Source organism: Chrysemys picta, chromosome 6 (assembly GCF_011386835.1).
Source record: "Chrysemys picta bellii isolate R12L10 chromosome 6, ASM1138683v2, whole genome shotgun sequence".
NCBI classification, from domain to species: Eukaryota; Metazoa; Chordata; order Testudines; family Emydidae; genus Chrysemys; species Chrysemys picta.
The window spans coordinates 56,599,823-56,627,476 of record NC_088796.1 but is presented as its reverse complement, the minus strand read 5'-3'; the positions used below and the strand labels follow the sequence as shown (position 1 = coordinate 56,627,476).

At 36.8% G+C, this 27,654-nt stretch overlaps 1 protein-coding gene across 9 annotated transcripts in view; it reads right to left on the bottom strand.

Annotated features, from left to right (window-relative positions):
• The window catches only part of ADGRV1 (adhesion G protein-coupled receptor V1), a 443,810-nt gene that overhangs the window by 404,745 nt on the left and 11,411 nt on the right, over positions 1-27,654 (bottom strand). For all 9 annotated transcript variants that reach the window (XR_010602227.1, XR_508681.3, XR_010602226.1 and 6 more), the window contains exons 2-11: positions 24,929-25,113; positions 22,981-23,130; positions 21,685-21,780; positions 19,875-19,979; positions 17,933-18,046; positions 13,871-14,436; positions 11,814-12,084; positions 10,425-10,754; positions 4,771-4,947; positions 1,877-2,100 (exon numbers count right to left, since the gene is read on the bottom strand). Coding sequence is in view for 6 of the 9 variants with exons in the window: in XM_024104505.3 (XP_023960273.3) it covers positions 1,877-2,100; positions 4,771-4,947; positions 10,425-10,754; positions 11,814-12,084; positions 13,871-14,436; positions 17,933-18,046; positions 19,875-19,979; positions 21,685-21,780; positions 22,981-23,130; positions 24,929-25,113 (2,218 nt within the window). In the remaining 3 variants the exon portion in view is untranslated. The remainder of the gene's footprint in view (positions 1-1,876; positions 2,101-4,770; positions 4,948-10,424; positions 10,755-11,813; positions 12,085-13,870; positions 14,437-17,932; positions 18,047-19,874; positions 19,980-21,684; positions 21,781-22,980; positions 23,131-24,928; positions 25,114-27,654) is intronic.

The window sequence follows — 27,654 nt, the reverse complement described above, 5'->3', positions numbered from 1 at the left end:
TGCTGTAAATTTGTGTCTTTTATTTGTTGTTCTTCAAATTCTTTTTTGGCTTCTCTAATTATACTTTTACACTTGACTTGCCAGAATTTATGTTCCTTCCTATTTTCCTCAGTAGGATCTGGCTTCCACTTTTTAAGGGATGTCTTTCTGTCTCTAACCACCTCTTTTACTCTGTTGAATAGCCATGGTGACACTTTTTGGTCTTTTACTGTTTGTTTTTTTATTATTATCATTTGGGGTATACATATAGTTTGAGCTTCCATTATGGTGTTTTTAGAAAATTTCCATGCAGCTTGCAGGCATTTAATTCTTGACTGTTCCTTTTAATTTCCATTCAACTAGCCTCTTCACTTTTGTGTAGTTCCCCTTTTTGAAGTTAAATGCTGCTGTAGTGAATTCCTTTTGTATTTTCATCCCTACAATTATGTTAAATTTAATTATACTATGGTTGCTATTACCGAACAGTTCAGCTTCACTGACCTCTTGGACCAGATCCTGTGCACCACTTATGACTAAACCAGTCCCATCTAGAGCCACCCACAGAAAGAAAAGCAGAGAAGCGAGGGAAATATTCCTCCTGTATTTGTCTCTTCAGTGGGTCTATGACTTTTATGTAATCAGTAGCTGGTGGAGAACACAAGGAGCTCTCACAGAAGCATCCAGCAAAGTTTCTGCAAGGCAGGCCTAATAATGATTTATTTTGTGATGAAGTAGCATATGATAAACTGTCTTCCTGAATGCTGACCTTGTATAGATCAGTAGGAACTTGAGGTTCTGGTGTTTCTCTTCACCTGTTGTATGCTTGTGTGAAATGATTGCATTTGATTGGCTATGGGTGTCTAGTGTTCAGCTTTCTGGGAGCTTGTGTGCATTCCTTGCAAGTGTTTCTTCCAGGCAAATGTTGGGTGCTAGCTGCGGCTGTCCTTGATGAAGATCTCGGGGGAGGGGGTGCACCAGATGCCCAACATACAGCAAGTATGCTCATCTGTTGTGCTGGAAGGAGGAGCACAGCTGGAAAGTTCTGCCCCAGAGTACTGGGAGGTGGAGTAGCAAATGGGAGGCATTATATATATATATATATATGTTTAGGGGCTCTTATTAGGCTGTTTGGGAGCAGGGAAGGGGGTGTAAACCATGTTCTAAGGTGGTGCTAAGAGCTAAGAGCAATACTCTTCCTCCTATAGTCTGTCTAGTGTATTCTGCACTAACTGAAGCATGCATGCATGTGACAGCAAGATGCATTACAAGCTCCAAACCAGATGATTGTGAAAAAAGGGACTCCAGGCCACTGCTGTCACCTGAGAATCCATGAGCTGTGATGGAGTTAGTCAAATACCCAAGAATGAGAACTATCATAAAAGAGAGTGACCACATATCTTCAATGGGAGCAGCAAACATAACCCCCATCAAAGAAAATTGCATTATGTGGACTGTAGCAAGTATTGTATGATTTACAATTCTAATTTCTTTTTTGTGTTAGCTCACAGAGTGTTGACCTTCCAGTGGAAATCATCATTAAGAGCTAGAACCAAAAGTTTCATGAACTGTGAAACTGTACACGCTACATGTCTATAGCACTTCTGGATACCTTGGCATTTTTAGAAGTGGATTAGTACATGCATATTTTCACAGAAATATAATGAGAGATCAGAGTTGAAATGTGAACTTAGTAGTTTAACAAGGTCTTCAAAACCATATTTCTGCCATAGCAAATATGAAATCAACTCATTAGATAGCAAGGAGAACATACATCCCCACGTTACCCTCCAGGGAAAACAGAAACCATCCACAACACTGGTCTAGGGTACAATGTTCCATCAGGCTTCTCCCAACACACTGCATGAATTGTGCTCTTTATAGTATTAGGATGCAATACCTGTCCAAGGTTAATGTCACAGTTTCATTCATTTCAGGGATATCATCAGCTTTGACAGTAATGTTGATTGTAGTGTCACTTTGTCCAGATAAAAACAAAACAGAGCCGTTAAAAGGACTTAGATCATCATATGTTACTGCTTTTGGATTGAGGCCAGAAGGTTTCAAACTCCAAAACACAGTGGCTTGTCCATCAGTCCCATCTCGATGCAGAGCAATGGAAACCTAGAAAACAATATGGCAATCTGTGACTTTAAAACCAACAGATTAAATTTTTTACAAATCAACTACACCCTAACAAACTACTAACTGGACAGTGTGCATGTTGGTATGGACAGGCTGATTCTCCTTTCAATTACATCAGTGAATATCAGAATTAACACCATGGAAATCAATGGAGTTACATCAATGAAATACTGTGAAAATACGTATTTCATGTATTCATTTGACTCATTTATACAATCATATATGTTTAGATTAATAAAGAGATAAAGCAAGCTGTTTACAACTTAATTCATATGACAATTTAGTAAGAAGCCACAAGTATAATAAGCTTTCTGTGACTGAATTGCCAATGCTCATCTCTTCAAGAAGAGAAATTGGTTTTAAATATAATTACCACATTTACTTTCATTATTTTAGCACCATCTCATCAACTAATTGTTTAAACTAATTAGCAGAGTTTTAATTGGAGTTTGAAAAAGACAGCCTGCCAATGAAGCTGTCCAAATTCAGGAACCGTGGGAAGACTGGCTTTAAGATAATGGTGAAAGAAAATGAGAGTGTGAAAAAAAAAGAAATAGTGTTTCCTGATTGATATTAGAATACACAGAAGAATCTTAGTGCACTTGAAAATGATTCTGTTGGGCTCACAAACTTTAAAAATATAATGTTTGGAAAATACTATGCCTGGGCGGCAAAATGACATGTTTTATTTATAAGTGGGTCAACGGAATAACCAGCATAATCACGTCCATGAGGTTGATAGTTCTCGCTCTCTCATTTGGGAACAACATTTTTAAAATCCCTGAAAAGTGCACTTTACTAGCTCAAACAGGTCATCAGAGTAATTATGTAATCTTGTGACAAAATGATGAGCAGTGGTAAATACATACTCCACTTTTCCCCTCAATTTCCTCTCTCTCTGTCATTCTCAAAAACCAATAAAAACCAGTAACATGTATGCAGCATTCACAACAAGATGAGTTGGTATGTATAACTGTATCTTTATTTCTAGCATTCATTTCTAACTTCTTATCTTAGACCTTGATCCTGCAAACACTTGCACATGTGCTTTACTTTAAGCCTATGAGTAGTTCCATTGTTTTCAATGGACTACCAATATCTTCAGATCAAAGTTTGTGGGACAGCATAGGAAACTAACTGCTCTGTAGATAAATAAAGAACTCAAGCTCCAGGATTGTCAGTCTTCCACCTAATAAGTTAAATTTATGGGGAAAAAACAATAAAATAACAGTGATTCTCAGTATTTCTTGATTATTTTTCACATTTGCAGTAATGTTAAAACTTCAGGGATTGAATGCTAGTCTTTGAAAGCTAAATGGGAAGAAATGTTTTTAATTGCACATTTGTAAGCTGATCAGTAATATAAGTACAAACTTTGATAGCAACCAGGATTTATTTTCTGCACCTTTTTTATTCAGTTCAAAATGAAAAAAAAATGTTCTACTATATTTTGAGCCTTTAATACCTGACCTCGAAGCAGACACTTTATCCCTTTAGCCAGAGGACAATTTTTTAAAAGGTAACAAAATATCATTAGCACTTTGTGACAGCTGTTTAGAGCTGGGATCCCCCTTTCTAGTCCAGGGCTCCTTTCAATGAACCCTAGGATTGGGGTCTTGCTAACCCTTTAAGTATGGCCAGCAGGCTGAATGTGTCTTGAACTTTTAAATGGGTACCTTTTTTAACATGGCTTTAAAACAGGCTTTGGCAGGGTGAGGGTTAAAACCCAACTCCAAACAGTTAGCTGCTTCTGCATTTTGCTAACAAGGATATGAAGATGGCAAGGCGTTTGCCAGGAAAACAAAAGGCAGAGTTTAGGTGGACTGCTCAGCCTTAACTTTAGAAACGTTCTGACTTTGGAGTGCTTGATTTCTCAGTCTTCACATTGAATCACTGCTAGTATTTTACATGGAAGACTATAGTAAATCTTATTTGCATACAAATTGAACTTGATAGCAGGCAGGAGCATAATTTATTTTTAAAATTTTAGTCATAATATTCAAAAATGTTGTAAATATTTTCCCCTTGTGTTCTCAATATTTTAAATGCAACAAACTTAGAGATGGAAACCAACCAAAATCTTGAACTTGAACACACTCAAGCTTTTGGGAAATTAATATCCTGATCCACAGCTCAAGCCCATCCCTGAATATTATAAATGTTGCATTAGGAAAAGGTTAGCCCATTTACATGGTTACCTCAAACAAGACACAACTAAGGCAAATTTGATCCCTGCCTCTCCAATTCTGAGTTCCTATGTGTGGGTCTAACTTTACCTCTTAGTGTCCAGGACCCTCAATCATGGATCTGTATCAGAGAAAAGGGACCAAAATATCCCTCAGTATATTTTGTTTAGTGTGACTATATGAAAGATTAACCCTTTGCGGATGTGTTTATAGATATCACAGGCCAAATTCACCTCTGTTATAATGCCATAAAAGTATTAGATAATTTTGGCCTTTATGAAAAAAACTCTTCTTTTCCTAATGTGGCTTTTATTTTTAAGATGGGAAATGTTTTAGATCAGGTGTGATTTACAGAAAGGTTTCTCTCCCATTAACTTTTGAAAGGCTACACTAAGTAAAATAGATTAAACTTCCTCCAAATAACTTGCAACAGTGAAGGACAATATGAAAAGGGCTTACTTACCATGGTAGCAGTGGAGTTCTCTGGCTCATGAAGAATAATTGGAAGATTACTAGTAAAACCAATTTCCCCATTTGCGATGTCAGGAGTAATCCTCAGGGAAATATTTCGAATCTCACCTAGTCTAGGACTTATAGATGGGATTGGAGGAATGATATTTACCAGCTCAACTCTTTCCATCTACAAAACAAAAACAAACAAAAAAAACCCAAATTCTTTACTATCAAATGGGCACAACTCTGTTGTTTCGAAGTGGGAAATATGTGGCAATATATTGTCATTTTGTATCTTTAGCAATATCCTTGCAATTTTTCTCTTATTTTTTCATTTGTGTTTTATCTTATGTGAACTGTAAGTCTCCTTCCTGTGGTACAAGGCTGAAAATACATGACTTGAAGAGAAGGAGAGGGCTCCATCAGATATCTAGGTGTCTCAAGTCAAGCCTTGTTCATGTTGAATACACTGGTCTGAACTTACTGGGAAGTGACAAAGCACTCAGTGGAGAGGGGTGGGAAGCAAGTCTACTCTCATAGATAAAGCCCCCATGCCTGGCCAAGGGGCCCCAACTTCTGAAGGATTTTCCCTGCAAAGGAGGAGGTTCTAGTGAAGTAAAGCCATCACAGTGGCTCCTTTCCCAACATATTTTCTGAATATCGATATATGGGATGTGATATGAGGAAAGAGGTGTGGCTAAAACTCAGCTGTCCCTCAGTTGCTGTAATAGCCTCATGGAGCTGGTGCAGGCTAAAGCAGCCTTCACTATATGTCAATATGAAGGAAAGTCAGTCATGACATTTGTTGAGCAAGGAAGCAAATTTACAGCCATGTGGTGGAGACAGACATGAACAATTCCTTTTTGGACACGAGATAGTAAAACTTTCAGGGATCTATTTTTCAAAATGTTAAGCATTCAAATAGTGAACTCAACTGGACATTTGCATGTATAAATACACATATAACTGCAGAAATTGTGCAGATAAATTAGTCATCCAATTAGGCTTGCATTTTTGTAGGCTGAAAGACATGAGTGCATTTTTGAAAAGCATGCCCTTATTGGCTTGTCTCCCTTTTATTTTCTCCATTGTCAATGCCCTTCATTAAATAAACCTTCCTTGTGGAAATATCGAGAACTGCTCTAATAAGTGTTTGCGGGAAATACTGACAGGAAATACTGTCAAAAAGGCATGATTTTCTGTCTATTACTGAAGTGAGTATAGAGGGCACTATATGTGACCCTTCTTAACTGATGTTATAAAGACTTGGAAGTATATGTGCCAACTTCAGGGTATCTAAGCAAACTGATGTAGAAACATCTTGAGCTGTGTCTTCAAAAATAAAAAGAGCCACCTCAAAGAAAGATGTGATTGGGGTTCAGAATTAAACATGTAAAAGCAGAGATCCAGATAGTGAGGGAAATTTAAAGCATATGCTCTCCTATATCAGTTTTATCCTTTAGGCCTGTTGAACAACAATAGTGACTTGTGCCAGGGTAGACTAAGAACACTGTCATAACTTGTCTAACTTGAAAGGTAATCTAGGCTATTGTCCTAACAATACCAAGTATAAGAACTTAATTTTTGATTGTGTAAATTGGCAGATCTGCTGAAATCATTGGAGCTGTACCAATTTACACCAGTAGAGATATTTGGCCTGGAAATATTTTTAAAAGTACTCTATTTATTGAGAAATATATAGCTAAAATATAAGCCACACTTTTCCTTTCCACATATTTGTATTCACTTACATATTCATTTATGCAATGGAACTTCATTTTTTTGTATTTGTTTTTGAACATACAAAAATATCTAGTGGCACTCTACTTATGGATTAATTCAGAGTTAAAATATAATCAAACCTTAATTTATAAAACATTCCTCTCTTTCCTATTATTTTAATCATGTCTATGCAGATTCATTAGTGAGGCAACCAGAAGTGAATACGGTATTCCAGGGAAGGTTATGCCATTACCCTGTAATATTTCATCATAACGTTTTCTGTATTGTTCAGTTTTCCACAAGACATCATGCCATTTTGTTTTCCATATTTCCCCTAATCCATCCAATCATATTTATTTTGTTTTTAAATTCCAGGCACATTCACTCTATGTTCAAACATGTCAGTTATCACTAGAACTGTGTGGGAATTCCAATTCGCAATCCATGGAAAATTTCACATTTAAAAAAAAATAGCATTCAGATTTGTAATGAAAAGTCAGATGTGTGAAATTTACCATGGAATAGATATTTCTGAAAAAAAAATCCATTTGAGAACAAACTGGAATTTTTCAAAAATTTCCAGCAGTGACTCTCCATGTGGCTGGCTGCCAGAGAGCCAGGGTAGTTGGGAGCCTGAGAGCTCCAGCTCTTCAGCAACTGGCCAAGAGGGCTGTGAAGGAGCTGGGAAGCCCTTGCTCTCTGGCAACTAGCCAGGCAGGCTGCAGGGGGAGAGCCCAGGAGGCCAGGAGCTCAGGGAAGCAAGCAGGTAGGCTGGCAGAAAACTAGGAAGGGTGCCTGCCCCCTAATCTCTGTCTAAAGTTTTGACATAAATTGACACATTTCTGCAGAACAATTCAATTCCATCAACTCAGCACCTTTTCAACAGAAAGCTGTTCCACTGGGAATTTTCAACGAGCTCCAATTACCACTCTTGCAATCACTATTGTATTAAGCTGTAATTAATACTATAAACTAATTCTGCATTCGAGCCTCTACTCCATCCTCATCAACATTTTTTACAGCCTTCACCACCTCCGATTACTTGTTCCAGAGATAAGAACTATAGTTAATATATGATTTTATAAAGAAAGTACCCCCCAACACTCTTCCTTTTTCTCAAAAAATAGCCATTCACCAAATCCCATTTATTACTATCTTATTTTATTATTTTCCAGGAGTTTAATTTGGGGGAGGCAGAACGAGTAAGTAGTAAAATATTTACTTTATTTTACATAGTATCTGAGCTAGTGTTTAGTTGTCATGGCTTTTATCACTGGATGTCTTAAGCATCTGTGCTTGGCCTGACTGAATCACTCAAAGAATTATTCAATACTTTGGGATCCTTTGGATTTGGGAAAGCCCATTAGTCTTCCTTAACATGCCAAAAGTTGTATCTCTGACTACAGTAGGTTATTTAATTGGGTATGTCACTGAAAAATTTTCAACTCAGGTCTCTGATTCTTCTAGCCATTCTTTAGCTTCATTCAAGCTTCATTTCCTCCTCTTCTTCCCTCTCCCCATTCATGAGTTACTCATCTATTGTGTACAGTACAAGCTCTGTAATCTTCTCATTCTAACCATGCTCCCTGAGCTTATAGCTCATTCACAACTTGAAGGAATTGTCTTCATGACAAATAGTGCTGTTTTCCAAATGAGTTTTTAAATGAATTGTCCGCTATAGGAGGCCCCTTCTTGTTTTATTTATCTAAACACAAAGATCCTTCTGCTTCATAGAGAATGTACAGCACTCAAGTCTGGGATCTAAAGTTTGAAAAGCTGTGCAGTGTACATAGGATCACTGACCATGAGGAATTCTACAATATCTATCCTGCACTAGTTTGTTTGTTTGTTTTCTTACATCCCACACTTTTACTGCATTTCAATACCTCTTAAAATCTCCTTTGTATTTAAGTGTGGTAGATTAATATGTTTCACATCTGCAGCAGCTATAGCAGATGAATCTGTTCTAGGGCTCCAGGAGGAATATCAAAGTTTAAATTAAAAGAATGGCACATGGTCATCATGGCTATCAGCAGTGCAGCTAGTCAGAAAATGTCTCCCTTTCCGCAATGAAAATGTTGATGAAAATGCAAACAAAAAAACAAACAAAAAATTTTTTTTGATTGTGAAGTATTCCATGGGAAATTTCAAGCTTCTTGGCAAAAAAAATCAAAAACTGAAAAAAAAAAAAATGTCCAAAACCTAAAAAAAATCAGCCAGAAACTTTCATCTGAAAACCCAATAGAAACATGGCTGAAACCTAAAACTTTTGTATTCAGAAATGCTGCCGTGGCATCTCACAGGAGTTGTAGTTTGGATGCCTCATGCCCCAGTTCTCTTCTATGTGCCAGGCTCCCTGGATGGACTACATCTCTCATGATGCCCCACAGTCTCCCTTCTTGGTGAGCCAGGTGATGCATCATGAGTAGTCTGGCTGGGGAACTTGGCCCACAGGAGACTGAGGCCATAAGGCATCCAAACTACAACTCCCATGAGTCACCATGCGAGCATTTCTGAATCAAAAACATTCTGGCATTGCAGGTGAAATTTTTTGTTTTCAGATGTTCTGTCAAAAAATAATTCAGATGGAAAATTTTCGACCTGCTCTAATCAGCAATGAAAGAAGTTGCCTGCTTCCAGAAACAAAATTAGAAAGAAGAAAAAATAAAGGGCAGGAGACAACCTGGAAAGAAAACTGGAAGAAACTACAAAGCTAAATTCAGAAGCAAGTCCAATGTGGTGTATGTTTCACCAGCTTAGACTCTTTTATATTCATACAGACTTACTGACATTTAACTTACATTCCCTTACTTATCCTCTTTGGATTTGGCTTGCTGAGTTTAGTTTAGTCTAAAGGAATGTAAATTGGTGTTGGTCAAGGGTATGGAAGAGAAGAGTGTATCTTGAAAAGTAACAAAAGTAGACCACTCCCCTATTCCCATTTGCTGTTACAACAGCTTTTCATACTGAACAGTTTTGTCTCACTATATTACTATAGTTACTATATGTTCCCCCTTTCTCTTTATTGTATCCCTCTGTCTTTTTTTGTTTTATACTTATATTGTAAGTTCCTCAGGTCAAGGACTGTCTTTTTTGTTAGTTGTACATACAGCACTTCGCAAAATTGGCTGTTGGTCCACGACTGGGGCCCCTATGCCCTACCTCAAAACAAAGAGTAATTCTTATACCTTCTCCTGGCTCCTCAAAAAGATAAGTTATATCAACTTAGCCTTCCACACACTTCCCTAGAATAATCAATATTCACACTCCAGTAAGTAGGTGTATCTCCCACAACCTTACATTACATCAGCATGTCTGACTTTGGCTCACAGTATTGACTTAGGGCCTGACTGATGAGCTAAACTGGATCTCTTGCAAGAGTGTGGACTAAGAGCCAGATCTAAGGCCCACTGAAGTCAGTGGGAACCTTTCATTTGAATTCAATGGGCTTTAGATCAGGCCCTAAATGCAAAAAATGAAAAAGAAGAAACAAATATCATTCTTGTAACACTGTCATGAAAATTTACCACCCCAGACACAAAACCTACTCAACTGTCCTTTTCCATAATAATGACAATGATAAAAAAACTTAAATATATTTTTGTCATCTCTTTAAAAGTCTTATTGCCCTGGAGTGAAGGAAGAGCAGTAAAATTTTGCAACAATTAATTTATTCTATGTTCCTGAATTTTACAATTAATTCATTTATTATGTTATAATAGAGGGCTTACAGAAAAGACTTGTGTGCTAGTAAAATAATTATTTAAGAACAGGGTTCTACAAGATATATTTCTTGAAAAAACCTCTTCACACCTGAGAGAGGTTTCCTAGCTACATACAGTATCAGTCATTCTCAGTGAATACAAAAGTAAGGAACTACTAGTAACACTGTACCCTTGTTTTTTGAAAAGCAGTTGATAAATATTTTAACATATGAAGTACCTGTATGAGGAAATGGGCACCATTTTGAAGAAATGCATCATTTCTTATTGGTAGATTTAAGCTGTCCTGGCGTTTCCCTTCTGGAAAGATGAGGATGCCTCTTCCTGAAACATTTAGGATGCCATCTTTTGCTCGCTCAAGATCCACAGTTCCAGCAGGAACATACAGGACAATATAAACCAACCTCACAACTCCGACTGTTCCTCTTTGCCTTGCAAAACTCAAGGACAAAAAACGTCCTGTTGGGTTGCTTTCAATCCTCTGGTTCTCCAAAGGGTAAAACTCCATTAGACCATAAATATCATCACTGTCCTGAATGTAGAACAAAAGCTACAAGAACAGAAAAATATCCTTAGTATTCTATCTCACCATTAGCACACACCATACAGTATTATTCATTCTTCTACTGGTGGTTGCTCTGATTGTTACCATGAGATTTTCTGCACCCGTTTTTCTGTGAATTTATAGTGTTCATGAAAGGGGCCTGAAGTCTCCTTTGTACAGAACATGTATAATGGTAGCTGTGTGAACTTACTCACAGTGTACCATCAATGTGTGTCAACTATGACTCAATGAGCCCACCTCTAGAGAACAAAGGATAGTTTAGTTCCTGTGCCCATTCTATACTTGGCCTCTCTGTTGAAATTACCAACCAAGATAGCAATTAATTAAAATTGTGAGAACGGTTTGTGCCCTGTAGACAAAGTGCTTAGAGACACCCAAATAAGAGCTAAATGGTTGCATACCCCCTAGCCAGGGACTCTTCTTTACCCTCCCTGGCCATTGGGATGTAACTGCAAAATCATTTACAGTGTCTTCCTGACCGGATCTCACAGAGATCCTTGAAATGTCCAGGCACCCATTGAATGGTATTGCTTTGTAAGGGATAGCGTCTAGGGGTGAAGGTAGCTAAGAGGGAGGAGAACATCCCCCAGTCTGTTAACAGTTTGAATATTATGCCCATCTCCCTATGCTTCCTAAACAAAAATGTCCTGGGATTACAGCCCAGAGTTGCAGTAAACTCCATGCCCCTATATGGGAGAAATGGGGCCTGGATACATATATGGCCACTTGGGGTTTGTGGGGAACTCATTAACATTCGTTTTCTGTCCCCCGAGTGGCTTCACATAACCCATCCACTGAGCACCTGTAGAATTCCCCTTCTGAACCAGGCCTAACCTGCAGAATATTATTACAGCCATATGGAGACATTTTACAATCAACTAGGGTCTCTGGGGGCTACTGCAATACAAATAGATACAAATAATTTTGTTCCATGGCTTAAGTACAAATCCTTAGCCTTTCTAAATGATCAGCTTTATCTAAATTAGAAAGTCTTTTTACTTCCCTGCCCCCCTTCTCTGAAAGACAACATAAAATCAGACTTACCTCAGCAGGTTCACTCACTTCTGCACCCCCCTGTAGTGTATCAGCTAGAATTCTAAGCAGATAGGGCTCTGCCTCTTCAGGGAAATCATCACTGATAATGTTCAGAGGAAGTGATGCCAACATCTGCCCTTGAGCAAAATGTAACACCCCTGAGGCAGGAGTGATGTCTGCAGTCACGGGTGAAGGATCACTGCTATTACGAGTTATAATCCAAGTAACTGAAACATTTCCATGTGTTCCACCATTTCTTGCAACTGTAATTCCTTCAAACCTATGGTTATGAAGAAAAGTAAACATACACTGGCTTTTCCTAAATATGAGATGTTTTTCTTAGTTATCCATCTTCTGAATGTTGTAGGCTTATACACTATTTGTCCTCTTTCAAAGGGCTTGATTCGGATCTCTCTTAACTGGTTTATACTAGTATAATTCCACTGACTTCAGTGGAATTAGTCTTGATTTAATTGGTTCACATGAGATCAGAGTCCGACACTACGGTTTGGTCTGATTGATAGTTTGGAAAATGCCATCATAACTTAGATTTAGACTTTTCTTAAATACAAAGACTGTTTATTAATGAACCATATATAATATGGTGATGGTACAGCCTGAACTCCCTTTTTTAAATAAGAAAGATATTGAGAAACAAACATTTATAAAATATGAGCTTTAAATTTGTCTAGTGAAACCTATTAGTCTGATTTACTCAAATGGAAGTAATTTTCGTCTCTTCTAGCCTTGTTTTTTTTATCAGTTTACAAGTTATATCAGATTATAACTATTAGATATGAATGCTTAATTCATTCAAACTCATCATTGTGTCTTCTATATTGAAATATTAAACCACCACTATTTCTGGGTCTGGACATAATGTCTTGGTATCAATGAGGTACATTCAGTATTTATAAAGTTATGCTTCTTGCTATTAAATTAACTAACTTTGAAAAAGTCCAGTTTTATTCAAGAGGTATTTTAAATTAAGGTGACCATATATTATTGTGTTTTAATTGTAGTTCTATAAATTTAGCATGATAAGCAAATTAGTGAAACAAATTAATGTAGTTACAACACCTATATCTTTTCCATATGAAGCTTCTTATCCCACAAAATGTTATATCCAGAGGTGAGTACAAGATGCCATGGTTTTTTAACACAAAATTATGTAAATTGTATCTAGTTCACTCTGTTTCTAACAAAATTTGTATTCACTTAGATCAGTGGTTCTCAACCAGGGGTATGCATACACCTGGAGTACACAGAGGTCTTCCAGTGGGTACATCAACTTATCTAGATATTTGCCTAGTTTTACAACAGGCTACATAAAAAGCACTAGCAAAGTCAGTTAAAACTAAAATTTCATACAAACAAGAACTTGTTTATACTGCTCTATATACTATACACTGAAATGTAAGTACGATATTTATATTCCAATTGATTTATTTTATGATTATATGGTAAAATGAGAAAGTAAGTAATTTTTCAGTAGTAGTGTGCTGTGACACTTTTGTATTTTTATGTATGATTTTGTAATCAAGTAGTTTTTAAGTGGGGTGAAACTTGTGGGTAGTCAGGAAAGGTTGAGAGCCACTGACTTACAGCAGCTAAGAATGCAGGACTAGTTTAATGATTGTGTAATTAAAATGTGCTAGTCCTGCATCATTACTAAAAAATAAAAAGTACCCCTTTCCAGAGAGGCTTTTTCCTTGGATTATTAATAATATGGTAGATAAATACACCTCTTGCTATTTTGGAGGTTAACACAGAACAATGGCAGGTAGTGAGTACTGCTACAGAGCCCATGTCTATTTTCTAAACACAGCTATCTCATCAATAGTAAACATTTGTACAGAACTTTAATCTTAATGTATAAAACCCTAAAAATGATGTTATTTCAATGTTAAAATTTGAAGAACTGCAAATTTATAAATTCTGTATTGTGAACACAGATACTTAACAGTGGCTACATTTTCCCCTTACCTAAGAAAACCACCCCCAAAGCAGCTGTTTCATAAATCCAAAAGATAACACTTTAGCTACAGTTGGAAAATCTATAATACCTTGAAGTTTGGTCTTCATCAATGATAACCACCTGAGCAAACAATACACTGTTGATTGACAGTACTCCATAGGGTTTGTCATTAGGTTTAATGGTGACATGGACAATAGAAGGGCTTATTAAAACAGCATCTCCTTGCAGAGTGTCTTTAAGGAGCATAATCTGAAAGGTCTCCGCAATTTCTGGTATGGCATCATCGAAGATTTTAAATTTCATGTCAGATTCATGCACTTGAGATGGGAAAACAATAGTCATATTTGGTTGCAGATCTAGGAAGTCTAAATTAAGCTGTGCATGTGCTGTTGAATTCCCAGTTATGATGATGTAACAGACAGAGACTTCATATTCATCAGATCCAATCAATTTTCCGCTGTCATCCTTACCACGAACCACTTGAATTGTTAGCACATCAGCCTCCTCGGGCACCATAAAAGCACTCTGAGAGAATCGCACAGGGCTGTCATTTTTCTTAATAGTAATCTGAACAGTGTTTCTTGTTGTGTTGATTTCAGCCCCTCCTTCCACACTTCTCAGATGAACATTAAATATTTCATCATTTTCTGGTATCTGGAAAAATAATATTGACAGCTAAGAATAACTCATGTTCTAAATATATGCAGAGCAGTCTGACTGTCAAAACTGCCTTTATTTATTCTTCAGCACAAGCAAATTTGCCCAAACCAACAGATCATTCAATAGCATAAATAGGGGAACACGCCTATAACTTAGTATATGTGCTGCCGAAGCAAGCACACCTTGACTCAAAATACTTTCCCAAAACAGAAGATTTCCATTTTCCAGAACATATTGCTGTACTTTAGAAATATGACTAAAACACAGATATACTGAAACTAGAGATGGGTCCGAAACAAAACACTGGCTCTCACCACTTCAAGATTTTTAGGAGACTGAAACTTTGCATCATGGGACCATCGCTATCTACTGCTTGGAGCATTTTACAAACTGCTTCTCTATGAGATAATCTCTGCTCTCAGTTATCCAGGTTTAAATCCTGAGTAACCCTACTGATTTCACCACTGGTTTACGTGAGAGTGCCTGAGATATGGCCCTATGAGCATAGCAAATGGACATGACCTGGTTCAGTCTCTCACCATTCATGTAGGATTACATGAAAGAAATTGCACACATTCTGCTCTCAGATGGACCTACACAATTCCCAGTGAAGTCAATGAGAATGCACTCATGTAGGTGAGGAAAGAATTGGGTCCTGTATCTGTTCCTTGTTTCTGACACTCAAAATAAAGTAGTATTTACTTCTGAAAGAAATCCCAGTGCAAAATTAATTACAGTTATTGCTGATGGTAAATATGCAGTTATAAAGTGGACAAATCCTTTCTAAGCACTGTTACTGCCTTCGGCTCTTTAAAAAGGTTCTAATTCCCTGCTGTCCAGTATTTCTTCTCTTTCATAAACATTTGCTAATTGGCCACCCTTGGATCCTTTTCTAGGACTATGGGAGTGAGTGTGCAGCTGTCTTTAAAGCCAGTGCCAATTTTACTCCTTGTTTGGCTTGTGGCACTAAAACTTGCATAGTGTTGTTGACTGACACAGCCTTTTACAGACCTGGAACCTGAAAGATCTAAGTCACAGCTCTCCCATACTGAGGTACAACAGTTATTCTGTCTGACCAACATGGATATTAGTTTATTCATTTATGTTTCTTTTAGCCCACCCGTGATCATACTCTCCTGCAAAGCCCAAATCCATCCATTTAAAAGACAGTGAAAATATATAAGACTTTTTAACTACAAATGATGTTTCTGCAACTCGGAGCTATTGGCCAGTTAATTGGATCATGACTGGCAGACAAAAGCATCAATCAAACTTCACCAAACAATCTGGCACAAAGTTTTCTCAGTCCTGCTTGTCTATTATTTTCCCCAGACAAACTTCCATACCACTCAATAATAAAGAGGAATTTTGTCAGCAGAATAACAAAAACATATTAAAGTGTAGTTCTACATTGAAAAAAATATTTTAAACGTACCATTTTGGGGGCCCATGTCGGTGGTTTCTCATTGATAACCATATAAAAGATGCTGCTCAGTTTACAAATATGAAGATGTCTTTCCTAACTACCAGCCCAGCACATTCAGCATAGGTTCTCATAGTAAGATTGGGTTCTTTCCATCATCAGCATCATCATAAGTGAGATTTCTGCAGGCCAAAATAAGCCCTCACGTACATCTGTGCAACCTTATCAGCAACACTATAGCTTTCAGTCACAGAGTTCTGAGAACACTTTTCTAAATAATCACATCTTCATGATCTCCACAAAGGATTACTAGGCAAAACCCAACAGTTCCAAGTTGGTATTACAGACTACAGAAATATTGATTTTTACCTGGAAGAAATGTTTCTGCATCTCAGACATACCAGTCTGGAGGAAACTTTTCTGATACTATAAATATCATTAGAGTTGGTTGAAAATGGTAGAGTTTTTGAAAAAAAATTCAAAACAATTTTTGTTTTGCAGGTTTCAAAAGTGAATGATTTCTTATTTGTTCAATTTTTTATGAATTTATTGAATATTAAGTTATTCAGTTTTTGTTTTCTCCCCACTTTTTCTGCCTTTTTTTTCAGTCCCTCACCTACACTTCTTCCTTTCGTATTGTCTTATGGACTGATAAGGAGGCATAGTCTGGACTCTTAGAAGTAAGGCTTTATTGGAACTAAAACAGAGTTACATAAGACAAAGGAGAGCCACATGCTCCTCACTATGTATCTGGTGAAGCTGACTCTGGACTGCTTCCAATCCTTTCTTCCTAGCCCAATGCCATTCTGTCTAACATGTGCTCTGCTCTGAAAGACATTGGACATACTCCTAACACTTTTTTTCATTTTGTCATTGAAAAGGGGGAAAAAAAGGAAGGGGGAAAAGGAGGAGAAAAACAAACTGGAAAATTTTTCCCTCAAAAAAAATTAAAATGTCAAACCAATGAAAAAATTGTGAACATACCTATTTTAAGAAAAGGCCATTTTGGGATGAAATAATTTTTAATTAAAAAAATGTTGATCAGCTCTAGTTATTATGTAGTGTTCATACTGTTTAGAAGGCTTTTGGCCACCAGTGTTGCTCTATTCTTAAAAGTGTCCGTGTAAAAACTGAATCATCTCTTTCAACAGATGTGCTCCTTATGACCACTCAAAGTAATGTCATCTTATTCTAGTGACAAACATAAGATTTACTTGCTTTTCACACCTGTTAGCTATGTAGAGCCACCACAGCTAAGAGAGACTGCTGGATTCTATTCCATCTTATGGATCATTAACTGAAGGTAATGAAATTGCACAGGCATCACTGAGGGTATAACTATAAATAAGGGCTTAATAAGAGATATACCTTCATAGCTGGTAATGTAAAATAAGGAAAGAGCCCAAGTTAATTATCTAACTACAGGTTGAGTTTGAAAGAGAGCCAGTTAGTAAAAATATATTTTTATTTGGAAACAGAGAACATTTGCTACGGAAGATTTGACACATCATTGTAGGAGGGGTTTAATAATGGATAAGCACTATACTTTGAGACCTGGGTTCAATGCCTAGCTCAGTCATAGACTTCGTATGTGACCCTAGGCAAGTCACTTAACCTGCCCTATGCCTCAGTTTCTCATTTGTAAAATAGGGATAATATTTTCCTTAAATAAATATGTATTTATTTTATTTGTATTTGTATTTTAGTAGTAGGTAGGAGCCCCAATCATTGACTAGGACCCCATTGTGCTGCATGCTGTACAAACACAGAACAAAAAGAGGGTCTCCACCTCAAAAAACTTACCATCTAAGTCTCACAGGAGTGTTGTGAAGTTAAATTAATTAAATATGCAGATGCTACTGTGATGAGGTGCCAGACAAGTAGGTAGAAACAACAAATGTAGATTCCTGCAATGCTGATATTTACAAAGTCACTTTTCTGAGCAGAACCACACTAAAGCCTTAGCTAAGCCAAGCAGTTTTGTGCATTCATTATTCAAAGCCATGATGCATACAACTTCACCTTCTGCATATCAAAACTTCTAAAATGAATCCAACTTGTTCCTACCTGGTCATCAAGCACTGTTAAATTATAAATCAGTACTGCTCTCCCAGGAGGAAAGGTAATATTGCCCTTAGCTGGGCTCAAGTCTTCTTCAGCTGGGTTTGGGCCACCTTCTACCTGCAAAAAATTCATTTTTCTGATCAACAAATATCCAAGACATTTTCAAGGCTTAAGTAACTGCAGATAAACAGGAAGACAAGTCTAATATGGTTGTGTCGGTCTGATATTCAAAATAACTTGTGTGGGCTACACAAAGATTCACTGAATATTCAATGGTCCCAACTCTAAATATTAGGTATAGCAGAGGAAATTTTGATTTCACAAGCCGTATTGCAATAGTTGCAGGAAAAGAGCTATTTTGGGGAATGTGCCTATCTAGCTGAATGTCTAATGGAACAAATCAGAGTAATCATGATGGAGGGATGGATGGCCAAAAGAATAACTAGAAGAAATTTGCTTCAATACAGGTCCATGAGCACTCTTCAGTGTCTACTGATTCATAACTGGTTCTTTTAAATAGCTGAAAGAATGGTGGCTATAATTTATTATGCATAATTAGCTATCTGGAACTAAATTCTGAGATACAATTCTAATGGGAATTGCTTTTGTGGCATTTCTTTCTGCTTTTCACATTGAAGTTATTTATGACACTATAGACTTTTGACATTGAAGTTATTTGCTCAAGACCTGAATGCTTGTATAGGAGGAACTCTTTGAGTTGGCTTCTTAAATATCTTCATGCTGTTTCACATCTGATATTCCTTGATGAAACATAGGAACCTTGTCTTATAATAGGCTTATTCAAAGTGATACAAGCTACGAAAGTGAGATCTTGGAAGAATGTTGCCATTTTCATAATGTAATAAAAATACTACAATGATAAATAATAATTAATAATAGTGTGTAATTAGCATGTCATAAAAACAAATTTTATATTTCCAAGTTCACTGCTTTTATAATTTATACTCAGGTAATGGAGAAAATACCTGGAAATTTCATTTTAGGAGGGGTTCGCGAGACTTGACATTTTATTGAAAGGGGTTCACAGGTTGTTAAAGTTTGGGAACCACTGGTCTAGCTAATACTTAGTCTTGCTTTGAGTGCTGGGGCCTGGACCAGAAGACCTCTCAAGATCCCTTCCACTCCTATGTTTCTATAATTACGCTTTCCCATAGACAAGCGAAACTGAACCAGAGATCCACATGAAAGAAGTTTTACTATATATGAGACGCAGAAACTAAAGTATACAAGAAAAATTAAATGAGAAATTCAACATTTCAAATGTTGCTAGATTTGAATGTTATACAAGGTACAGTATGGCCTAAATAATCTAAAGTAACTAATAATTTTGCATGCCTCTCTTCTTGGGTACCAAGATTGAGATATCTTAAAGGTGCCAGATTTTCAGAAAACCTTGAGCCAACATTTTAAAGTGCTCAAAAGTTAAGTCAAATGGTGGAGTTCTACTGTAACATTTATTTGTAAATATCACTTCAGAACTTTTTTTGACCCACCTCCAAGGAAACTTACCCTTTCTATTTTTAAAAAAACTTTTATTAAACAATTTTTATTTCTTGCTGACTTATTTTCCACTAGTGCAAGTTAACATAACATTGTTTATCTTCCTACTTTTTTTTTCAAACCTTATAACTGAAATACAAATATTGTATAATTATTTACCAAGATTAAATATATAAATTATAAAGAATATCTACTGTTTTCTAGTGTCAACAACACAATTGTCCCTCAAATTATAACTGGTTTATCTAATTACAATGTTTTTCAGGTGGCAAGTAAACCGCTCCTGTTTAACAAGATTTAGACATCAGCAATTAGTCCTTTGTATACATTCATATATATATATATATATATAGCAGGACTATGATTCTAACCATCCAGTTCTAAGAAGGTATGCTGAGGTGTAAAGTTGTTTTAATAAACTTACCTCAAAAGTCACAGTCACAGTCCCATAGGTTCCCTTCTCCCTAATTAGAGTCAGAGGCACAAATTCATTTCTACCTCTGGGCTCATTCACTGTGATTAAGGCAGACTAATGGGGAAGAGAAGGGACAGGCAATCAGGCATTGATCAAGTATCTCAACAGAGAGTGAAGAAAAAAACTGTTACCATAGAAATACCAATCTGTAAACTGGTCCACTGATGGTATTACATTTCCTAGCAACCAATTAGTTCAACTAATAAAAAGCTTGAAAGACTTCAGATTAAAAAAAAAAAGCAGTGGTTACTTGAGTGCTTTTTTCTTTTTTTTCCCCTTTTTGCTATAAACAAACATGGCTACCTTATACAAGCTACTTGGTTTGTATCATTAATATTTATAGACGTTCCTAAGCCAATTAAAAACAGATTTTTTTCCTTCTAAAATCATTTATTAGATAGTTAGATATTTACATTGATTTTAAAATTACAGGACATAATTTATCTCATGATACTGATTTTCATAAGTAGTCCAATTATATTCTTTTACAAATGTGAGTTTTTAAATCTATTTTAGCTACAAAGATTTGTTCAGTCAATAAAGTTTAATTCATCCAGAAAACAAGTTTGGGCTATTTCTAAGGTTCTTGTGCTTTATTAGTAAAATGCCTCCTTGTACAAGAGCCAGCCACATTCAAGGTGGAGAGCATAGGCATGGAACTGCCTATGCTCCAGTCCACTATTAATGGACTGGAGAGCTAGCATGGCCATGGTCCAGCCCTCACCACCACACAAGCCAACAGATCTAGCTTAGCATTGCAAGGAGAAGCATGCATTGCAAGTTTTAACGGGTGGAGTACCACATCTAGAACACTGCCAGGAATTCTGCCTGAGTCAGCTAGAATTCTTTAAGGGGCTCCAACTACCATTCAGCCCCATCTTATCTCCACAATGCAGCATGTGACACACTGTCTGAAGCACTGCAAAGGGCACTCCCAAGCACTGTATTCCAGAAGTATTGACTAATTTATAATATGTTGGTGCCCGTGTGGGATTCTGAGATGTAAGTATAAAAATACTGATAACAGATTAGTAAGGACCACAGTAGTTTCAGATATCCACAATATCTCTGGGCCAAATTCACCAATGGCATAAGTGAGTGTATATCCACGTAAGGCAAGAGAGTAGTCCTCACCTTAATTTCACACCAGCAGTGAAATGTGCTCTCTAAAATGCACATAGCAACATTACACGTCGTTATTGCTTTGAAGGAGACAGGGCCTTATTCTGCACCCAGGGAAGTAAATGGGAGCTCTGTTACTGACTTCAATGGGAGTAAAATTGGTCCCAGAGTTAATACAGTATATTACCAATTTGCACAAAGAGAACCCTGTCTCATTTCACTTGCAAAGTGATGAAACCACTAAATAAAGTGAATTCCACTATAGGTAATAACCTACAGTTCTTTAAACTTTTGTACGGAGTTCCTAACTTGCTTAAAACCACCAAGGCCCCACCTTCCCCTGGGCTGCAAGTTCTATGCTGCACTTCTAGGAAGACTAGCACACAAGTTTGCCCAGTGTGAGAGCAACCCAATGAAAGCATGTCTGATAGTGTACAGTAGCATTTCAGTCACATATATTTAACCATATTACAAAAATCTGTAAGTGGGTTCATTTCAAAAGTCACAAATGGGAGTTAGGTGCCTAACTGACAAAGACTTCTAAGGAAATTAGATGCATAAATGCCCTTTGGTGACTTTGGAAAATCACCCCTTTACACTATTTAAAATTTTTAATGTATAGAACATAAAAACATACCATATTAAAGGAAATAATTCCAAAGGCATTGTCATTTGATAAGACTGTTACAGTGACAGACCTTGGTGACCCAAGCTTTATTCCTGCAGATGGTTTCTAAAATTAATAAGACATATGGTAAGTGAACCAGCGATGCAGACAGTTAAAAAAATGCAGTTTTCAGTAAGAACTTGTTTTTAAATAAATATGTTTTCATTCAAAGTGTGAGTATGTCTTTCCTTTTGTTGTTGTTGGAACTTTTTTATTTTTTTGATTGGTTCGTTGTATTTTTGTGTCTGGTTACAAGTTCCAAGAAAAAGGTATTCAAGTCAACAGAATGCACATAAATCACTCTTACTGCTTATGGAAATACATTCTAAAGAGTCTCAGTCTGGTTAAACAACAAAATGCTCAAAAGAAACTTTGAAGACATAAATCATAGTCTGACAATCTATTAATGATACCATAGCAATAAGGAATTAGATATGAAGCATGCAGTCATGCTAGAAACTAAAGAGCTTTTTTTAGCATTATGTATAGGCTGAAATTTTTGAGCTAAGTTTTATATGACTCTACAGGTCATGAGCATATTGTTTACAGCAGTTTACTATATATATGTGTGTAAACTCAGTTTATGACTTTTCTATTATATTTCTGAGTTAAATACTGATAGGCAGAGGAAGGGAAGAAGGAAAGGGAAAGGAGGGGGAAACGTATTTACATTTACTATCAATCATTTGTGCTAACTATGAAACACAGAGGTAAAATGAAGATTCACTTTTATTGCAGTGACTTTAAACTTTACCATGGACTGTTAAGTTTAAAAAAAAGAGAGAAAACAAGCTTCTTCGTAGTTGCCTCATTCTAACATGGATTAGCAATATACACTGATTTACCTACATGCTCTTCAAGGTATATTTTCCAGGGAGGTCTTTTTCTGAAGCAATGAGGATCATCCTGTTTCCCTACTACTTTTCACCCTCCCCCTTGAAGCAATGTCTTTCTGGGAAAGAACAAAAGATTCTCTTCAGAACCTCATAGTTCTGCTTCTTAATGAACTGGAAACAGTCCCTGTTAAAGTCTCCAAAGCTGAATATATTGCCTCTGCAGAAAGTTTCAAGCACGGTAAACAAGCTCATGTCTTGTGCATGGAACTGCTAAGAAATAGCACAAGGCTATCAGGTTGCCTGATGTCCAAACTTTAAGCTTTAGACATGGGGAGCCAAATTCACCACTGAAGTAAGTAAGTAAGCTGCAGCCACATATGCCAAAGTCTTTTTTCTAGTGAAATAGATAAACAAAAAAACTAGCACTTACCTGTAATGTCAAGTAAAATATGAACATCTCATCAGCCTCTGGAAGATCATCATCACAGACCGATATATACACAGTTCTGTTTGTTTCTGTATCGGGTATGTATGTTGCTGCGTATGTGTCAAAAAAGTCACCTGTGTTTTCCCCATAAATCTACAATAAATACACACATGAATATAACCTACTCCCCACTTTCTATAATTTTCTTCTGACTTTGCTTCATATATTACATATGATGTTTTCTATACATTACTCCTCCCTCAATCTTCACTACCGTCAGCTCAAGTGTTTCTGGACAGATGGCACAGGACAATAACATAGTAAGAAACTTCCTATACCCATGCCGAGAAACTAAGCATGTCATTTGTTCACAGCTAGTTATGATTTCATCAGGGAGCCTTAATCCATTCCAGTATGTAACTATCTTGCACATAGTGCACCACAGTGTCATATTTTAAAAAGGAACACTATTTTAAAATACAATTTACAAGAACATGCACACCATACATTATTAGTATAACAAATACTAGTATAGATGCTAGTTGCATTATACAATGAATGCTCTGTATTGTGATGTGATGATCATGGGTCCAGAAGGAACCTCTGCTTCTCCCTTTCTCCACAGTAATGGAAATTATATGCATCACAGAGAATTCTAGCAGATGAAGCAGGCCATACTCTCTGGCACCCACTACTAGAGTAACATCAATGCCTTCTAAATATGGACTGCCTGTTGGTCATTCCATTTGTGTGGAATAATAATGGAATAATAATATATATTCAGTTATGGGAAATCTCTCCCCACAAGTGCAATGCTCTTCCTCAGAACAACCACAATAGCCATACAGTACATCTATAAAACTAACAATAGCTATATTAAAGTATAAGCTTTATTAAAACAATGTGAAAATATCTGTAATAGCCTCCTGGCCCCTTTCAATATAAAAACTAAAGAACTCTGCCATTTTACATGTTTTACAAGAGCACCAGTTTTCAAAGACATTCATGCCTTCTCTAGATTTTATACCCACTGTACTGTCTTCTGGAACATCAATTTCTAACCCTTTGAACTCAAATAACATGCATGTTCCATTGTTTAAGCTCAGAAGAGTACAATGTTTGGTGACCGTGTACAAATATGGCACATTTCTCTGGATCTGCACAAAATAAAAAGTAGCAGACTCTGCACATATCTTCCCTCATATGGTACTCTATTCTATCATTCTCACTCATGTTGAGTAGAAACTTACTCTGCAAAGTTTCATATTTATTTCAATATGACTATATAAAAAGTATGGTACTTCTCAATGTGAGTAAGGGATGCAGAATCAGCCCCGTGGTTAACAATAGCTAAGAGATAAAGAAAACTATGTAAACACAATCTAATCTCTCAGATCATGGTGTCCTGACTTCTACACAGCAGGTGCCTCTCAGGATAGGTCTTCCTGTTTCTCTTCTGAATGGGAAAATCTCTTCTCTATCTTCCTTTAAATGGCCTTTTTTGAAATAATAAAGCCACATGCCTAATAAATGAAATCAATAAAGAGGTATAGCTGTTCTCCCTCGGCCCAGAAAAACTGGAGAAGGAAAAATTCTTTTCTCCCCACTCTTCGGGAGTGGACTTTCAAGTACCAGCTAGATTCCAAATCAGACTGCCCTATAAACTCACAGAGCTCCACCAGGAGTAGTAGTTTGCTTTCTGAGTAGCTATCGGAAGCCTGAAAACATTTCTATTGGCACAGCCAATGGAAATTTCCTCGCTTGTAGCAACTAGGTATTTCTGACTCAAAACAGTTCCCCCAGTGAGCCCCAAGGGTACCTAGCTATACAGTCCATTGCATTGACCCGGTTAAAAAAAAAGAAAAGAAAAAGAAAACATACCAGCAGCAATCAACATTTCATACAGATATCCAAATTTCATTTTAAAAGAGGAGAACTGGCAGTTTCTTACCGATACAATTGCTGTGATGTTAGCTGGTTCTCCTGTCCTTTCAATAACAAGACGTATAACTGTTGTACTAGTTTCATGAACTACAAATTCTGTTTGCCCAGTAAACTTTACTTCTGTTTCTCCAGATGTGAAGCTGATGAATAATGCTAAAAGAAGGTTAACTAATAAACAAGCAGAGGGCATACCTACCAAAAAAAAAAAAAAGTTTAAGAATAAAAGAAGTTGATGTATTTAGTATGTAGGAAACAATTTCTATGAATCACTGACTTATAGCCAACACTTTATATTCTACTCATTTCTTTTTTTAATTAAACTTGTTTTATTTTATTATAATTTGATGTATAATTGGATATTTTCTCCTTTCAGGAAGAAATATGATACAAACCTAAGGACCATATTTTCAGTAATATTCACATAATTACCAAATGCAGGGTTTTGTATTCACACCTGATCCACTCAATGCCAGAGTCTGACAAAATTACTCGTATCCATTGGGCCCAATCCTGTAATCTCTATTAAATCTTCCAAATATCAGCCTGAGTATGGATTGCAAAGAGCAAGCCCAAAACATGCATAGGCCATAATTCTGAGCAAACTGGATGGCATATTTCAGTGGTGCAGGGCTGGGTCTATATTTTGTAGGTACAGATAACACTGCCTGCTAAAAACTGACTCCAAGTGTTTAAAATATATTCCACTTCCTATTGTATATTTTTGAATTCGCCTTCCAGATCTCTGATACTCTAAACTATTTAGTGTGTATATATATGACCTATATTTTTATTGCTGTTTCTCCCAGCATCTCTCCCAGATTCCTTTCAGATTTTATTTTTATTACACTCAGTTGTGGCATCATGTTTTAATGAGACTGTGAACTCTTCATGGTTGGGACTCTCCCTTACTATGTGGATGTATACTTTTCTCTTAGGATAGACTCAGCTGGATTTGAGTCCCCTTACTAAGGGCCAAGTCCAGTGGCAAGTTGAGCATCCCTCAAGTGCCAGTGAATTCAATGGAAGTTGAGAGTGCTCAGCATTTCCCAGAGATACAACACATGTTGCAGGATTGGTTCCCAACGGAGAAAATTTTCTTTAGATAGAGTTCCTTCAGCTGATGAAAACAGTGTTATACATTTATTTTTAGATCTCTCTCCACAAAGTACCAAAGATTTTCTTGTAAAATGGCAATTCACACATGTTCTAATAAATAATTGTTCTGACAAGAATGGTCATTGGCATAGAGAGCGCATTTTAAATGTTTGTGAAACGTGAGTGGCAAATTTTTAATCAGGATGTATTCAAAGAATGCCTGTGATTCTAAAAACTATACGCATCCAGTAAGGTAAAAGAAACATGTAATTGATTGCCCTAATCTTGCAATGAACTCTGCACAGGCAGATCTCTGAAAATATGAAGCTTCACACAGACTCAGGGCTCTGCCCATACAGAACTTATTGCAAGATCAATGTGACTGGTGTCCAGTCAAAACAGGATGAATATTGCACTGTGTATATTCACAATGAACTGTAAACAAGCTATAGGCCAAGAATAATTCACAGAAATCATGTATTGAATAATCTTGAACAATAAATAAACCCAAGAAAATTACAATCTCATCACACACAATTTACAAACAGGGAAAAAAAAGACAATATTGTTTGTTTAAATTATTAGTAATAAGTTATTCACTCAGCTCTACTGAACACCATCTTGGAAACAGCTAGGTAATGAAAACCCACAGGCAGACATTATCCAAAAGACAAAATCAGTAACGGAACAGCCATCATCCCAGTGAAACAAATGATTAATTTTACAACCCATTTGAAATGTTTCATTATTTCTGATAAGAATATCACCCAATAAAATATTTTTTGCTTGAGGAATTTCACCCCACCATAAACTGAATCTTAATTATCATGAGTACAATCCCACAAGCCTTCCAACTGCAGATCTCCCATGGATTTAAAATGAGAGTTCTGCATATAAAAGGCTTTCAGGATCAGTCCCCCCAAGTTTCAATATTATCTACAATACGGACTGGCCAGCGACCCCAACTGCTCCACCCCACTCCTCCTCAACCTCTTTCAAGTATGTACACCGCCATGTCTGCATGAAGAGAGCAGTGAATGAATTCCCCTCAAGCTTGAGGTCTACAATTGTTACAACCCTTGCATGGGGCATACAACAAGAAGGGAGGTTCTTCACACACTCCCTTCTCCCTGCACACCTGTACAAGGGCCTGTCACAATCTGCCCTTACGAGGTAACTTTCAAAGCACAGGAAAATGGTGTCAAGGAAAAAGAGCCACTTTAAAGAGACAGAACACTCATTGAACAAACAACTCACACTTACAGGATCCAGATTTACAGCAATATGATTTCAAACTAAATTAAAACTTAAAAAGTTTTGGAAGGGATATAAAAACAAGTCTCTAACCAATGGGAATTAGGATAAAACTTCCCCTATGGGCAGGTTACCCCATAACTGCCTAGTACAGGGTTTCTTGCATCTTTGCCTGAAGCATCAGGTATTGAACACAGTCAGGGACAGAATGCTGGACTAGATAGACAACTGGTCAGATGAAGTAAGGCAATTCCTTTATTACTGTGACTCTGTAGGAAGGTGACCCACATTAGTCACCTATTAATACCTATCAATTTAACTATGAGATGGTCTGATGCAAAAAAACAAAAACAAAATAATTGAGGACAGAGCAAAAAAATAAAG